The sequence below is a fragment of the Cebus imitator genome, unplaced genomic scaffold (genome assembly GCF_001604975.1).
Source record: "Cebus imitator isolate Cc_AM_T3 unplaced genomic scaffold, Cebus_imitator-1.0 Scaffold115, whole genome shotgun sequence".
Lineage (NCBI taxonomy): Eukaryota > Metazoa > Chordata > Mammalia > Primates > Cebidae > Cebus > Cebus imitator.
Window position 1 is genome coordinate 4,558,810 of NW_016107430.1, and position 17,203 is coordinate 4,576,012.

Below are 17,203 nucleotides of genomic sequence, written 5' to 3' on the forward strand. Positions count from 1 at the left end.
AAAACAGCATGAAGCCCAAACTCAGTCTTTAGGACAAAATTTATTTTCTTGATTTTTGGCTCCTGCATGTAAGATTTTGGTTCCCACTCTGAACAGTTGATGCCATTGAGTATCCTACTCCTTCGGCCTTGGAATTGGTGGGATTCGGAAATGTGGCCCCATTTGTGCATCCACCAAACATTCAGCGTTGGCTTATATGTGCTGCTGCTCTGCCGGGCCTGGTGGAGGATTTGTAGAGGAGTCACAGCTTATTATCTGGAGGAGGAAGTCATTTAACACAAGGTAGAGAGCAGGGAGTGCTAAGACAGGGATATGGAGACAGTGTTAGGGGATTTCAGAAAAGGGTGGACTAGCTCCTGGCTGTAATGATAAGTAAATACTTTGGATTTTGGAGACATAGAAGTGGAGAGGCACCCCAAGGAAAAGGACCTGCAGGAAGAAAGGTGTGGGGATCTGGGGATTAGCTGGGCTTGACTGGGTGCGGGGTGGATCAAGGTGAATCATGGGGAATCAGGAGGAGGGATCCTGGACAGAGCTTGGAGGGTGGTCCCCAGGTGTGAGGTCAGCGTCTGTGTTGCCTACAGATGTACACACCAGCACCTAGCACACACAGCTCGGCGTAGACAGTCTGCGCTTCATTTTGAATCATGTGTGCATTTCTTACTGATAGGTTTTGCGGATAGTTTCTGGACAGCAGGTTTTGTGTGTTTAGATCTGTTTTGTTCTTGCCTCTTAGCTTTAAGATAGCTTGACATGTGGTTTTTCTCTTTTTGCTTGTCCATCAGAATGAAGCTGTGCATGGTGGCCAATGAGGTTCTGAAGTCTCTGTGTCTGTATCAAACTCAGGCTTTTAGGTTGCCATCTGAATGCTTGAGATAGGCAGAGTGACTGTCTCTAGCTTCCTTAGATGTCTGAAGGCCCGTGCCGTGCAGCCTGAATATATCTAAAATTGCCTTCCTAGAGAAATGTGGAGAGTGGTTTGTTTCAGCATCCTCTTGAGCACTGCTTCAGATAACCTGGTTAACCCATGCCTTTCTCTTGTCATTTCTTGCAGATGGTCACAAGAACAAAGAAAATATTCGTAGGCGGATTATCTGCGAACACAGTAGTGGAAGATGTAAAGCAATATTTTGAGCAGTTTGGCAAGGTAAGCACTGCATGGGATTGGATGGCACACGCCAGAAGTGGCCTCATCAGTCCTAAGAAGTGGCCTCATCAGTCCTAAGAAGTGGCTGCCGTGGCCCTAGCCGCTGCTACAGCTGTGTCCTCAAGAACGTTGTCCTTGAACCTGGCCATTGTGATTTAAGTGAAATTCCGCAGGAGCTAAGATGGAAGAGTCTGGTGTGTGTCTGGTGCGATGTCCCACGTGCTGGCAGGAGCAGACAGAGTGGCCTTTTAGTGCAGTTTTGCTGGCATTTGCTGACCACGTGGGGCCTAGGCTGGGAGCTGGCAGTGACGGTGGCTGGGGAGGGACGCGGGGCTGTGGCTCACAGGGCAGGAGCTCCCACAGAAGCTGCTAGAGGCCTGCGGGTTGGGGCTGGGCTTCTTCCTTCTGTGACTGTCTGGAAAATGCAGTGAGAGCCGAGACTCCCTGGGGCCCTTTGCTGCCGAACCCTCCCCTGTCAACTGCCCAAGGAGACTTGGAAAAGATGCAGGACCTGTACCTGTCAGCATTTCTGACTCTAATGTCTGTGAGACAGCAGTAAAATTATCCCCTGGGCTCTCCTGCTGGAACAGGCCGGGACCAACCCAGGAGCCCCACAGCGAGCAGGAAACAGCGTGAGAAGCTGTGTGTGACACAGAGAGCCAGACAGACAGGACATGTCACCACAGCTGATGTGTTTAATTTGGCCGCTTTCTATTGGCTGAAGGGAGATGGTGCCTTGAGAGTGGGTTCTTCCTGAGGATGACACATTCCTCAGATGGCCCTGCTGCCATGGCGGGGATGACCCTTGCTGGCTTTTGGGTATACCACCCTCCCCTGGCCCCTATGTAAACAGCAGGTTCAAGGAGACTGCGTCCCGCGTCTTTGAGTGATTGTGGACTTTGCGTGGGAGCCCAGGTCTGGGACAGTTTCCCCTTCATAGGTCTGGGTCTTCCCTGCTGGAGGGCTGACGTGGGAGAGAGCTGCTGAGGCATCCTGAGAAGACACAGTGCCCGTGCTAAGCTCTGTCGCTTGTTTCCTCCCACAACGGCTCTCACGCTTGCCCTGGGTACAAAGGCACAGCCGCCCACTGGCCAGGCTGAAGGTTCTGTGCTGTTGGTTTGCCCAGGGCGATGGACAGCTATGACCCCGTCCCCAGGTGTGTCCATTTGTGAACTGCTGTCTGGGATGAGGGCCATGACCTTTACTTAGCCTCAAAATGGAGCCGTTCTTGTCTCCGGTATTAATTTCTGCGTGGATAGGAGACCATGCAACAAAAAGAAGCCAGCTTCCTCCTGCCCAGACTTGCATTCCGAGTGGCTCTGGGCTGCCCTTCCAGGTTGTTGTTGAAAAGGCCTCCCCATGGCCTTGCTGGCATTGTCAGCTGGTGATGGATTCTTTCTAGCTGGATCTAACCAATAGCTAAGTGTGCTGATGACTGTGTGCGTTATAGCACTTCTCCCTTCCAGGCTGATTTAAAGCAGGAAGGGGGATCTGTCCACCGCCCAGCCCCACCCTGCCCAGGGAGAGGGATTGGAAATAATGAAACGAGACAGGTCCGGCTTGCATAATGGAAAGCTCTGGAGGGTGAGCTCTCTTTGCTATCTTTCTGCTTTTAAAACAAGTCCAGGGGTAGTGTTTGCAAACACGAGGTGGGATTTCTTTTTCGAGCCATAACCTGCCTTGGAATCTCGTGGGCCAATTTGTTTCAGGGAAGTCGGTGCTGCCCAGATGGGCTTTTGGAGTACTCCAAACAGGCGTCTACTTGCCAGCACGTAGCACGTCTGCGCACGTCCCCAACCCTTGGTTTCTTCCTCTCTCCCTCTCTTTCTTCCTTTCTCTATTTCTGTCTCTCTCTCTTGTTTTTCATTAGCACTTATCATCATGACCCAGTATGCCTCCAGTAGGACACTCTGCAAGCTCTGGCTGTCCCCACAGTGGCCACCATTGCTGCCTGAGAACAGTTGTCCTTTTGTCTGAGAAGCAGTCACAAACCATCTTCCCTGGCATGGCACTCGCCGGGTCTGAAGCTGCCCAGTTAATTTTGCAGTAATGTTTGTGGACTCTGGCAGGATGTGCAGACTTATCAAGTGTTTTATTAAAAGACCAAGGAGGCTTTTGAATGTATCAAAGCCATAATGTTCTTCTATGCTCATATTTTAGTAGCTTTTTGCATGCTTAGGCTCTGCATTATTTGGGTCTGTCTTCAGAATAGCTTATTTCTCATTTGGCTGGTGGCTGGTGTTACTGTGTGTGTCCCCTTGGGCGGGACCCGCCACCTCTCAGGATTCTGGCATAACTTATTTGAATCCAGAATGATCAAAGTCAGGGAGACTCTGTTGCTGGGCCTCAGGCACAGTGCAGTGAGGAAACACAGTGGTTGCGAAAGGAGGTAACAGGTGAATTGACAGACTGCCTCTGCCCTTTGGTACTTTATACTCCGGTTGAAGAAAATAGAAAGAATATGCGCGCATGCACACACACACACACACACACACTTGCATGAAGTATATTCACGCACACACATTCCTTTGCACACACATTGTTTTGGACTGTCTTTAACCAACTGCAATTTAATGAGATGTTATTTTATTATTTATAGTGACCGTGAAGTGTGGGATACTAGGCCAGACCATTTACTCACATCACCTCATTTCGTTTTTCTCTGGGAGGCTGGTAGTGGTATTCCCCGTGTTGCAGACTGTTAAGTGGGGTCTTGGTGGGATTGTCTCTTGGACTCGAGGTTGCAGCCCTCCAGGAGGTGGAGCTGGGAGTGGACGCCCCCTCCAGGCTTGTCTGATAAGAGCATCTGAACTCTGCCCTGTTCCAGCTGCTGATCAGTCCCCAAGATGGACTGAGGGTGGGGAGGATGCAAAGGACAAGAAGATATTGTGCCCTTCAGTGTGCTCCAGAGGGCTGGGGACCTGGACATTCATCCCCTCATTTTACCTGTGTGGTGGATACTGGTATCATCCAGTCCATTTGGCAAAGGTGGACACTCAGGGCCAGGGAGGCTGAGTCTCAGCAGAGGTCACCCAGGTAAGACAGTGTAAGAGCCAGAATTCACACCCCACTTCCTTTTCCTCCAAGTCAAGAACTTTCCTTCCACAGCCTCCATATGCAAGGTGTTCCGGTCTCCTTTTGGGTCTCCTTACCGCCATTCCCTTCTCCTCTCCCTCATCCCATCCTGCCCGAGCTGGCAGCTGCTCCGACTGTTTATTTCAGGTGGCAATCAAGATGGGTAAGACTGCTATCAAGGGGCTGAGCTAAGGGAGTTTGAATATGTCATTACTGTAAGTGGAGTGGGTACAGAATGACACACCGGGAGCTTTAAATAACTTAAATTGGAGGCTTGTAAACCCTTTTGTGCTTTTCTTCCACCTTCCTCCCAGAAGATTCACCCCATCTCCCCCAGGTTAGAGGCGTTGTTACTTATTTATATTTAAGATGAGATCTTGAAGTGTGGCCATTGGCGTCAGCACTCTGCCAACTGAGATGAACAGCTGACAGGTTAGCAGAATCCACACGTCACCGTGAGCTACTCAGGGGTGAGGATGGCCATTCCCACCCTGGGTAGCTGTTCCAGTGTTGTCTGTCCTTGGAGAAGGGTAAGGCAGCAGGTATTCTAGGCCTTCGTGCTGGGCCTGACGATAGGCCGACCTCCCTGGGACAGCTGGACACATTGCGCCTTTGCTGGCCTCAGTTTCTCTTTCCGGGGAAGGGGTTGGAAAACTTATAAAGGGCCAGATAGTAAATATTTGCAGCTTTGCAATGCATGTAGTCCTTGCTGCGGCTACCCACTTCTGCTCTTGTGGGATGAAAGCAGCTATAGCCAGCAGGTAAACAGATGGTTGTAGTTGTGTGCCAATAAAACTTTATTTACAAAAACAGGTGATGACCTAGATTTGGTCTGTGGACCATAGTTTGCTGACCCCTGGACTGAATGACTTATTCCTAAGGTTAGTTTTAAGCTTGAAAAGTCAGTAATGTAGAAAGTATTTAAACGTTTATAGGATGGATAGATTATATCTAAGACGTCTATAGGCTATAACCAAAATAATCCATTGTCAGTAGTAATGAGCATGGTATATAAACAGCAGTCTTACCATGTTAGAGTTTATTTCTGGACTTCATGACGCAGGGACAGTGAAGAGATTCTTTATTTGGAAAAAGCCACTATTTATAAACTGGAATCTTCATCCTATGAGTAAGAGCCAGAAAAACCGTTAGAGTATTTCCATCTCCCTGTTTCACAGGCTAGATGTAATTAATGAAACTTGGAATTTTTGAGGTCCAGGTTTTACTATGAAGATCCTTTTACTGTGTGCTGTTTCTGAACTGAAGTCGTGCGTGCTTGGTGCTAAACTTTCTAATGCATTTTACAATGCGCTTCTCAAGGATGTCAAGTGAGGTGGTTGGCAGGTCTCTTATGTGGGTGATGGGGCTGATGTTGAGAAAGGTGAGGAAATTCTCCAAGATCACACAGCCAGTGCTGAGGAGCCTCAGTAGTCACTTGTTGGTGCACAATCTACCCCTTGCTTCTTTTTACTGTTTCTAAAGCGCCGCCTCCCACTTTACCACCCAGCAGCCTCTCTCTCAGAAGGAGCAGGTTTTGTTCATTTGTCAAAAACGTTGATATACGGTAATTTGTTTGACTGCCCTGGGTTTCTAGTGGACGTTATCTGTGGTCCTGATTTTATACACACAGGAATGATGTATATAGGCCATTCCAAAAAATGGCAGGTAAATGATGCTCCAGATATGCCCGCACAGACCCTGATGACGAGCTGGCCTGTTCCACACTGTTTCCCCAGCAGAGCCACCTGGAAGACCCAGCCTGGTAATTAAAATGCACTGGATCAAAGAAACTCCAAGTACATGGGCTTCCTCCTTCTCCCCTTCAGGCCGCTCCTTCAAGTACCGGTTTCTTAAATTCTCACTTATAGGATTTTGGAGATCAAAAAGAGGCCTTTAAACTTAATGAATTCTCGGCTTCGTCCCGGATGGACTGGTTCCGCACCTTTCAGCTGTTCCCGGCAATGATAGGGCAGCTCAGTGCCGAGCGTGCTAGGTAATTCTCACTTTATAGAACTCCTGTGAAAGCAAAGCAGCCCGCGTTTGGAGGCTTCCAATTATACTTCACATGGTGAACTGTGTAATTAGTTTGGAAGACTTATGCTTAGTCATTGGTTTATCCTAATCGGCTTTGGCTTTCCCCAACAACAAAGTGAGCTTATTTTGCTAAGCTGAAACGACTCTGCACCCTTTGTTCCTGCCTTTTATTGTCTCATTCCTTTCATTCTGTGTTACTGCCAAAGTTCTGTTTCATTAGGCCTACAAGTCATTTCCAATTCAGTGGGCTGCTACAATCCGGCCTTTATCACAGGCTGCTCTGGTTCCCATGTCCCTTCTGGGCCAGTGCCCGAGTTTGTGGTTTGACATGAGGGCTTTAACCCCTTCCTGTGCCAGCCCCTCATCATGGTGGCTGGGAAGCAAAGGCCTTCCAGGAACTGGCAGGGAAAGTGACGGTGCTTGAGGTCTCATTAAAGTGGGAGAGCCCCTCGGAAACCAGGTGGAAGGGTCGTTGGAGCTCTTTGTGTCGGGCGGGGGCTGGTGGGTGCCCACACAAGTTAACCTGAGCTCCGGAGAGTGGTGTGTGAAAGCTTTCGGGGGGAAGAAAAAAGGAAAACAAGAGTGAATTGGCTTTTTAATGTAACGAGACCTCCCCGTTGATCCGGCAGCGTGGGCGATCGTGGGGGAGCACGGCCCAAGGAAGCGCTGGGTGCCTGTGACTTCCCAGCTCCAGGTTTTTCTGTGCAGGTGCGAAGCTGCGATCACGGCCGCCGCTCACATGCCTCTTTTGATAGCGAATGTGCGAGGAGAGTCATACCTGGAATAAAAATCTCATAAAGCCCTTTGAAATTTAAAAGGCATGAGATCTGTGAGAAGATAAATACTCCTGAGAGTGGACTGTGATCCTCAGGTAGCGTTTTCTTGCTTTCAGTGTGTGTCGTAGATAAACAGAGCTGTGGTTGTCTCAGAGGAGGCCTGGAAAACAAGTCTTACGTGTCCTTTGTGGACGTCAGAGCTCCCTGAGGCTTTGTCCTCTGAAGTGGTTCTTGCAGGTGGGTTGCCGGGGAGTGGTCAGCGTCCCCTCCCGGGCCTCACCCTCTCCTCTGTCCCACCTTTCTCTGGAGAGCCTGGGTGTTGCTCCTCAGACCTTCTTCAATGACAATGGCAGGCTGGACCAGGGGCCATGCGCTCTCTCTCTTCCGTGGCTGAAGGCTACTTTTGTGTTTCAGTTTTCTTCCTCTAATAGCACAGAACAAAGCCAACACTGTCCCCATGTTTTATTAATTTTCTGCCTGGTTTGTGTCAGCATCTCCCCTTGGGAAGTGTGTCATGAGGGGAGGGGACTTTATTTGCGCCCTGACCCCTGGCTGAGCTGCTCAGTGGGAAACAGCACAGCGAGTGGACAGGAGAATCCTGCCTCCTCTGCATCTCTACCTTAGACTGATTTTTCTCCTTAGACTGATTTTGGCCGAAGCCAGTGGACGTTGTGTAATGCTAAAGATTGAGCGCCCTAACCTCACTTTTAAGTGTTCGTATTTTTGCTTCAAAAAGGAGACCCTGAAATAGATAGTGGATTTCTAGGAAGACTTCCCATTTCCCTCTTAGTGTGTAAAATATAGCCAGCTGTTGTTAGGGAAAGGCATCCGACATTATTATTGCTCTGTTAACAGTGTTTTAAAATATACAGATAGGAAAATCGGATGCCTTCTGGGTAGCGAGCTGGGAAAACTTTGAGTATGCTAATCAAATGCCACGTGCATTTGCATAGTAGGTAGAGGAACAAGGCTGAAACTCTGGCTTTGCTGTTGGACTGCATTTCCTGGTATGATTTAGCTGTGTTTACTTTTTCTGCTGGGGTAAGGAGAGGAAAGTCAGGGGTGGGGGAGCCCTTGGGCACAAAGGAGTTAATGAGGTCTGGGTGGGTAGGGGCGGGGGTCAGGTGGGGGTAGGTATGAAGTACTTCCACCAGCTCACCTTCCCAGAGTCCTCCTGGGCCCTCTGAAGATGTCACTTACAATGGAGTTGTTAGCATGAGAAAATAAAGCCTTTCTCTTCCTAAATGTAGTTCAGTGGGAACTGAAAATGTACCAGAAATCATGGTTCAAGCTTGTGCCAGTGGGTGCAAGGGGTGGTTCTTACGGAAGAGAAAGCGCAGTTCATTTAGACTTGGCATAGAAATCCAGCTCTGTTTCGGGGGAGTGAACACTGATATGGAGATTCCTGCCCGCCCCCCACCGTTAGTAGGACATCCCCTTACACAGGTCCTGTATGCTTTTCTGTTTCTTCCTTTTTCTTTTTCTTTTCTTCTTTTTTCCTCTTAGAAATAGTCTCTCTGTAGACCTGCCGGATTTGTCAAGTTACCACCCTCTAAATGTTTATAGCTCCGTATATTCATACTTTGTATTTGTGAATTAGCTAAAAGTGGGCTGCCAATCTGTACTTTATTTACATTCGAAGCCATCCTAGTGAGAGTCCCAGAAAAAAATGTTAATATGCCGGAAGAGGCAGAAGGGTTGAGTTTCTGACTGTTGCTAACCTCACCACTGCCTTTAAAACCAATCATGAGGCACATGGCTGATATTTAATAGCTTTTAGCTGATTATTTTTCTTCTCCTCCTCTTTCTCTTCTATCCAAGTTGACCTGGGTGTACTTGAGCGGAAATGAAGTCATCCAAATGCTGAATTAGAATAATCACAGGCCCCTAAGAACGAAATGGAAGCAGAGATTAAATGGTGGACAGAAAGCTGGCATTAATAAGGACCAGGAAAACTTTGCATAAAATAAATAGGAGATGGAATAGATTGAATTTGTATATGCCGCTTCCATTTCTTCCTCTACTTTGTGCTGTCTTCCTAGAGTTGAGTTACTGGCAAAGTGGGATTTGATTTGCCGCAAGGCCACATGCCTTCTGCAGCCTTGGTGATGGGCCTCCCTTCTTTGTGGGATGTTTGTGTGACTGGTGATGTTTCCAGGATGGAGGAATCTGGTGGAGGGGCTGTTAACCGTGAAGGGTTGATGATTACTTGGTGCAAGTAGTGGGTGGGAGACAGGTGAAAGAAGGGGCAGGATGGGAGCCAGCGCAACACAGCCGACTTCATATCATTGACGATTCCTCCTTGTAGAGAGAAGACCTGGGCGGGATGCAGGTAGGCTGACCAGTTGTGTGGGTTTTCCTGTGACTAAGGGGGTTTCCAGGAACTTGGGCCTTGCAAACTAGAATGAATTGGTCACCTTAAAGGGGAGTTCGGAGGGCCAGGTGTGGTGGCTCACACTTGTAATCCCAGCACTTTGGGAGGCCGAGGCGGGTGGATCATGAGGTCAAGAGATCGAGACCATCCTGGTCAACATGGTGAAACCCCGTCTCTACTAAAAATACAAAAATTAGCTGGGCATGGTGGCGCACGCCTGTAGTCCCAGCTACTCAAGAGGCTGAGGCAGGCAAATCACTTGAACCTGGGAGGCAGAGGTTGCAGTGAGCTGAGATCATGCCATTGCACTCCAGCCTAGGCAACGAGAGCGAAACTCTGTCTCTAAAATAAACAAACAAACAAATAAATAAAATGGGGGCGGTGGAGGAGTTGGGAGAAGTCAAGACACTTGGCCTGACACTCTAAAAGGGTCAACACCTTCCATGACCACCTCCAAGGAGATTTAAGTATTCCTTCCTATGTGTTCCAGAGCACTTACTTCGTACCTATTTACATTTTACCTTCTTGATTTAATCCAGCAACTGGGACAACAGCCAGCTTAGGGCCTTGCGTGAGCACAGGCCAGCAAGTGTGACATGAACAAGTGGCCGCTCAAGGCAGTGTCTGTCTGTCTGTGCACCCCTCTGGACTTCTATTTGGGGATTATTTCTGTGTCTCTTGAAATGAAAAAAAAAAAAAAAAAAAATTCTGCCCCAGTGTAGTAAAAAGTGAGTTACTTGTAGTTAAAGAGCAAAATAAGGATTAAATTAAATTAAATAAAAAACCCAGCAGAGTGGTTTGTTTACAGGAAGTCTTTTTTAGGTGGTCTGTTATAGAAGATGTAATTTGTGAAAGTAGATTAGTTGTAAATTAGAGATTTTGGATTGTCGAGGTCGCTAACGGTCTTTTATAATTGACGGCAGAGGTAAATATTTTCAGATTTGCTTATAGAGTATTAGTAGTGAAAAAACAATTTAAGGTGTTTTTCACTTCAGGAAAAATAAGTGAGAGTATGGAATGATCAGAGACAGGCTTCCTGATTTTATTCCCAGCTTTCTTACAAAATGACAAGGGTATGGAAAGCAACAGGGAGATTAAATGCTGGAGTAGTTTGCAAGGGAGCTTGCAGATTCTCTGATAGGGATACACATTTTTTCAAAATTATACTTATTTATTTAGAGACAGGGCCTCTCTCTGGTTGCCCAGGCTGGAGTGCAGTGGCGCGATTTTGGCTCACTGTAGCTGTAGCCTCTGGGTCTCAGGTGACTCCCCCACCTCAGCCTCCCAAGTAGCTAGGACTACAGGCACGCACCACTATGCCTGGCTAATTTTTTTCTTTTGTATTTTTAGTAGAGACAGTGTTTTACCATGTTGCTGAGGCTGGTCTTGAACTCCTGGACTAAAGTGATCCAGCCTCCCAAAGTGTTGGGATTGCAGGCATGAGCCACCACCTTGGCCGATTTTTATTCTTTAATAAGACCACCTCATTTCTTTCATTGACAGACTTGTTTTCTTATCAAAAAAGGAGCATGTATTGATGTCACTGCTTTCCATTCCAGCTAAGTTAGCATTTGTGTTCAGATTTAGGGGTTCCTGTTTGCCCGAACCATTCTTGCATCTTTTACCTTGTAATTATCCCAGCAGCCCTGTGAGGCAGGATAATTATCTCCATTTTAAAGTTAGGTAAGGAAGACTAGGAGAGCATACATGTCTACGTAAGACCCCTCAGCCAGACAGCAGTGGGGCCCAAGATTCAAATCCAGACTTCCGGGGTGAGGACTCCGGGTTTGTTGATCCACTTAAGCTGTTTATCCTGAGATGATCTCCTTTGGAGTAGCCCTGACCACTTGTTTATAGTACCATAGAATTACTATGGAGTGGCCAGGTGCAGTGGCTCACACCTGTAATCCCAACACTTTGGGAGGCCGAGGCGGGTGGATCACGAGGTCAGGAGTTTGAGACAAGCTTGGCCAACGTGGTGAAACCCTGTCTCTACTAAAAATACAAAAATTAGCCAGGCGTGGTGGTGGGTGCCTGTAATCCCAGCTCCTTGGGAGGCTGAGGCAGGAGAATTGCTTGAGCCTGGGAAGTGGAGGTTGCAGTGAGCTGAGAACGTGCCATTGCATTCCAGCCTGGGTGACAGAGCGAGACTCCACCTCGAAAAAAAAATTACTATGGCACATCTTTGAGGAAGGTCACTGCCTTTATGGTTGTTTCCTTTTCTTGGAGTCTCTCTCTGTCTCCCAGGCTGGAGTACAGTGGTGCGACCTCTACTCACTGTAACCTCCACTGCCCGGGTTCAAGCAATTCTCCTGCCTCAGCCTCCTGAGTAGCTGGGATTACAGGTGCGTACCACTAGGCCTAGATAATGTTTGTATTTTTAGTAGAGACGGGTTTTTGCCATGTTAGCCAGGCTGGTCTCGAACTCCTGGCCTCAAGTGATCTGCCCGCCTCAGCTTCTCAAAGTGCTGGGATTACAGGCGTGAGCCACCACACCTAGCCAGTTTGTTTCAACTATTAGAACAAATATTATGGCACATATTGCAATATTTGCATAATTTTTTGAAACACCGTGATGCTTCCAGACACTTCAGATTAGCTTCTGGCTGCATCAGTCTCTGTTCCTGGTCATTCTGGACTGTCCTTTAATGTACTTGACCTTTAGGGGGAGTACACAGGGAGAAAAGTTGAGAATCTCTATTGTTTACTGTTTAGCATAGGGGTTGGCAAACTTTTTCTGCAAAAGGCCAGATAATAACTATTTTTAGTTTTGTGGCCCAGATGGTCTCCTAGAACCATTCAGTTCTGCCATGTTATCATGATGACAGCCAAAGACAATATGAAAATGAATGGCCATGGCTATATTCCAATAAAACTTTATTTTCAAACATCAGGTGGCAGCTGGATTTGGCCCTCAGGTTGAATAGTTTTCATACATCCTGGCTGAGCATATTGCCTGCTAATAAGAGCATAGGTTGTTTACACTGAGACTGTCTGGTATCAAACCCAGCTCATCTGTTCACTAGCACGGTAACCTTGGCCGGGTCATTTAACTTCTCCCCACCTCACTTTCTTTATCTGTAAAATGGGGGTAATGATGGCCCTCAACCCATAGGGTTGTCATGAGGATTAAATGAGCTAATGCACGTATAGTTGTTAGCATCCTGCTAAGAAACAGGGTGAGCACTTAACAAACATTAATGAGCTGGTGTTATTTTCCACCTTGAAGACTCAAGTCCTCTGAGACGCTGGAGTTTCCACTCTAGTTCTGTCTAGCAGTAGGCTTGCTAGTGCAACAGGCTTTACACACGCATACGCACACACACACTCACTGACTCACTCACTCTCGCACTCTCTCGTTCATCTGTTCCATCTGTCCTGTAGGGGAGCTTACCACTCATTTCTTCCACCCTGGGTATGATACAAACTGAAAAGCCCTTCCTGCATCTTCTCAGCGTAAAGATGATTCCATTTTGTGTAGTGTCTGACATCCCCTCCATCCAGCTGCTGCTTCCAGTCTGTGGAACTGACTTGCAGATTGCCCTGGCTTTGATGAAAGAGTTGAACTGATGTGGGCCCAAAGAGAGTTCTTCTGGGTGGATCCTTCTGACGAACTCTTTACATTTCTTTCTTGAATAACTAAACTTTTTTTTTCTTTTCTTTTTTATTTTTTTGGTAATGGATATGGCCTGGAGGTTGTCCCAGTATCATTTGGCTGATGTTTGTTAAAATATGTTTATATATATATTGATCCAGTAATCTGTTTATCGCATTTATTTTGCCTCCTGGGAGAGCCTTTCAGATCCTCATTTAAGTTTTTCTTTCCTTTTCCTTTACATGTGATTCTTATTAGCTTGGTTTTCTGGCTTCTTTCAAATTTATAGCAAATATTAAGGGGTGGAAAGATGTTAATAAACTCAGTGTAAAGCAAGAGGGAGAAAACCTATAAAAACTTAAGAGGCTTCGATCTTGAAAAGATCCACACTGTAGGGCTGTTTAGTGCAGGGAAACAGTCATCCTTCCTCATTAGGCCCAGAAGGCATTACATCTACAGTCTCACGCATCATTCATTTGCTCATTGATTCATTCAGCAGACCCTGATTACCTTGAATGCCAGGCACTGAGCTAGGAGCCAGGAGCACCTTGGTGAGCGGAACAGACAAGATCCTTGCTTACTTGTAGCTTAACAAGCATGGGGTGTGGGTGGCGGAGGAGGAGCCAAAAGCAGGCCAGTAAATAATAAAAATAATTACAGAGTGTGTCATCAAGGAAACACACCAGGAGCCGAGAAACTCCATAATGAGAATATGGAAGAGGGAATCTTGGCTTATCAAGAAGTCAGATATGTGTAGCCTCTCTGCCTTGACCTGACTGTAAATTCCACCAAGTGGGGCTAGGTCTGTTTACTCACCCTGTAGAACCAGGACTGGCCCACGGCCTGGGCAGTAGTTGGTGCTCAGTCAACAATGCTGGAATGAATGGATCCTCTGTATCGGAGGGCAGGGAAGTTCCAGTCATTGGAGAAGGAGTTTCAAAGGGTAAAATTAGGATTTTTTTTTTTTTTTGAGACAGAGTTTCACTCTTGTTGCCCAGGCTGGAGTGCAATGGCGCAATCTAGGCTCACTGTAGCCTCTGCCTCCGGGGTTCAAGCAACTCTCCTGCCTCAGCCTCCCGAATAGCTGGGATTATAGGCGCCCACCATCATACCTGGCTATTTTTTTGTATTTTTAGTAGAGACAGTGTTTTGCCACATTGGGCAGGCTGGCCTCAGGAGGAGGCGAGAATCCACCTGCCTCGGCCTCCCAAAATGTTAGGATTACAGGCACGAGCCACTGCACCTAGCCAGGATTTTTCTTTTTAAAATGGGGCTTTGAGAGAGCATATTCCATTATCTGGAGCATTTCCTTATGTGAAACCCATTATTTCACTGCAGCCCAGGATTCCTTAGTTATTTTCATCCCACGGCAAAAGCTTAATAGAACTAAGGGAATATCGGGGCAGCTGGTCAGCAAGGCCCTTTTCAGAGTCGGGAGATTCTCAGGCAGGCTTTGGCACAGAGGGTAAACACAGAGAAGGGAAGATGTCAGGAGGGTAAAACGGGATATGCATCTCTGTGTAATCTTCTCTCCTTCTCTTCTTTTTGTCTTTGGTCTAAGAAAAGTAGTGGACCTGCTGAGGTCCACTACTCTGAGGTACCAGAGTAGGTCAGTGACTTTGCAAAGCTGGTGAGAGGGTTGACTCATCTAGGCTCATAGGTGTTATGGGCACCAGGGATGGGGGACTGGATGGGCATTGGGCAGTTTCTCTCCTTGACTTGCCATCCTGTGATCAGCCAGGCTGGGGAATGAAAATGGGTCCAACAACATGAAGCCACAGCACGGTCCTCCCTGATGTTGAGAAATCTGGCTGTGGACACGGAGAATGTGTTTGTGGGTATATTTTTCCCTCTTGAATGATCCGAAGATGCCATTGGCATTTACTGCCAGACTCTTGGGAATTGCCTGGATATCGTGGGGTGAAGTTGAATAATTTTCAACTTTGGAATTGGGCAGACCTGAGTTTGAATCCAGATCATTTGCTATTAGCATTGTGACCCTGGGCTCTTGATGTGACTGTCTCCTGAGCCTGGTTTCTCATCTGTTAAGTGGGCATACAGTTTCACTTATAACGGGGTTGTAAGAATGAAGAGATAAACATTTGCCCAGGGTTTGGCACATGGGCATTTAATGATAGTCTCCCCCGCCTGCATTCCCTTTCTGCTTCCCATTCCCCCCTCACCCGGAGTTCCTGAACCCCCAAAATTGCTGACTTCCACCATGTTCGCTCCCTCTGACAAACTCCCTTCCTTAATCTGCACAAAGCACACTCTATGTGCCAAATGGATGATTTGGGGGCCAGTTTCTTAGTTGTTCCCAGTCTCTGCCCCCATCCCTCCACAGCTATTCCTCTGACAAATCTGGAACCTCTGAAGTCCTGCATATGAGAGCCTCCTAGATGTAACCCAGCTGGAGTTGGTGTTGGGGGAGGCTGAGTGGAGGATTTGGCTTTTTTTCCTCTTATGCTAATGAAGTGAATATGGCAAGGAGTCACAATATTTTCTTTCCAGGCAAAGAAATGTTGTAGTAGGAGAAACAGCATGCAGGGGAAGCAAATGTGAGCTCAGTGGATTCTCTCAAGGGAGGAATAGGACAAATTGTCAGCTTCTGTTGAGAAGATAATACTCTCACTATGATAAATGCCAAGTTACTATTGAAAACCACCATCTTAATGGCGGTGTCCCCAAGCACTCAGTGCTCGCCTGGCAGCCGAGACCAGAGGAGAAGCCGAGGAAAGCAGGTATTTGTAGGGGGTTGTTTGTTTGCAATGAGAAATCTGTTTAAAGCAAAGGAGACCGTGCATTAAAATTTCTTTTAAGGCAGATTTTAAAAGCTCACTGGAGTGCTCCAGTGTGGCCTGATCTTAAAACACACCTATGAGACTTCAAGTCATATTCAAGAAATATTTATTGAGACTTCTACCCCCAATAAATATTTCTTGAATATGACTTGAATTAAGGAGTCACATGGGACTGGAAGCCGCCTGAAATAATATTCCCTCCCATAGGAAGTAGCCGCTGTAATTCACTTGCAAGTTATTTCAAAAGGCCTGTTCTGATAGAAACTGCTGCCTTCTCATGGACTGGGATTTTTCTAGTTCTGTCTATAACATCCCTTCTTGACAAGGGTGTGTCTGCCCAGATTTTACAGTACGCCGGTCCCTCAAAGAGCATCTCAGTTCATTGCTGCCCTTTCGGGGGTGCTTATGCTCGTTCCTTGTAGACACTTGAGTGTGGCTGATCTGCCTCACGGCCTACACTCAGGGAGATCTTCATGTCAGTTGGGGAAATTCCTGGGCTGGTGGGAGTGGGGCTGGACAATACGTTCAGGAGCTCTGAGAATGCTGGAGATCATGGGAATAGCTGGAGGGGGAGGAAGATCTCTATCAGCTGCTGTTGAAAGGCCCTAATGTAGTTGTGCTTGTCCAACCATCCATGCATTCCAGAACCCAATTTAGGTATTAAGTGCTATGCTGGGACCACAGAGATGGGTGTGATGGGGTTCCCACCCATGAGGGGTGTGTGATCAAGGAACAGAGATGGTGGTAAGCAGAGTTGCAGCATGGTGTAGCAAATGCAGAGCCTGTCAGCTTCACTGCGAGGTGGGGGACGGTGGTTGCTGCTGCGGAGTTCCTCCCCCGGGCCTCCCATCCTTTCCCTCAGGCAACTCAGCTGTACCCCATGGCAGCCACTGAAGGCTGGTCATGTCTTCATGTGCCAGTGCCCGCCTGAGCATTGACCTGGAAAGGTGCTTGAGAGACATTTATTCTGGGCTCCATAAGGGACCAGTGTTGGCATGGTAGGTGGAGGAGAGGAGGAAGCCCAGAGTGTGATTTGCCCCACGCACCCCTGGATATCACAGCCCTGCCCTGGTCCATTTTGGAAAGAACCAAATGGAGAGGACCCGCTTCCATGGACTTGAAAGAGTGAGTTTGACTTTGTTATCAGCTGCAGAGCAAGGAGGGAGGCAGTTTACAGTGGGATGCCTGCATTCACCTTGCCCAGAGATGCTGACTGCTAAGGACGTGCCCCAGGGCTTTACAGACTCTCCCCTTCTTGCCAGGTTCAGTCTCCTCCCTGAGATCTTGCCCCTCAACCCCCAAGAAGCCACAAGGCAGGTCTGCTTGTTTGTTTGACCCATGAGTGGAACAGTAGATGCGATCTTTTCAATGTTGAAGAATCTTGGGGAACATTAGTCAAGG

At 47.5% G+C, this 17,203-nt stretch overlaps 1 protein-coding gene across 9 annotated transcripts in view; it reads left to right on the forward strand.

Moving 5' to 3' along the window:
• Positions 1 to 17,203, forward strand: part of MSI2 (musashi RNA binding protein 2) — a 433,947-nt gene that overhangs the window by 146,887 nt on the left and 269,857 nt on the right. For all 9 annotated transcript variants that reach the window (XR_005201910.1, XR_005201911.1, XM_017538839.2 and 6 more), the window contains exon 6: positions 1,055 to 1,147. Coding sequence is in view for 7 of the 9 variants with exons in the window: in XM_017538839.2 (XP_017394328.1) it covers positions 1,055 to 1,147 (93 nt within the window). In the remaining 2 variants the exon portion in view is untranslated. The remainder of the gene's footprint in view (positions 1 to 1,054; positions 1,148 to 17,203) is intronic.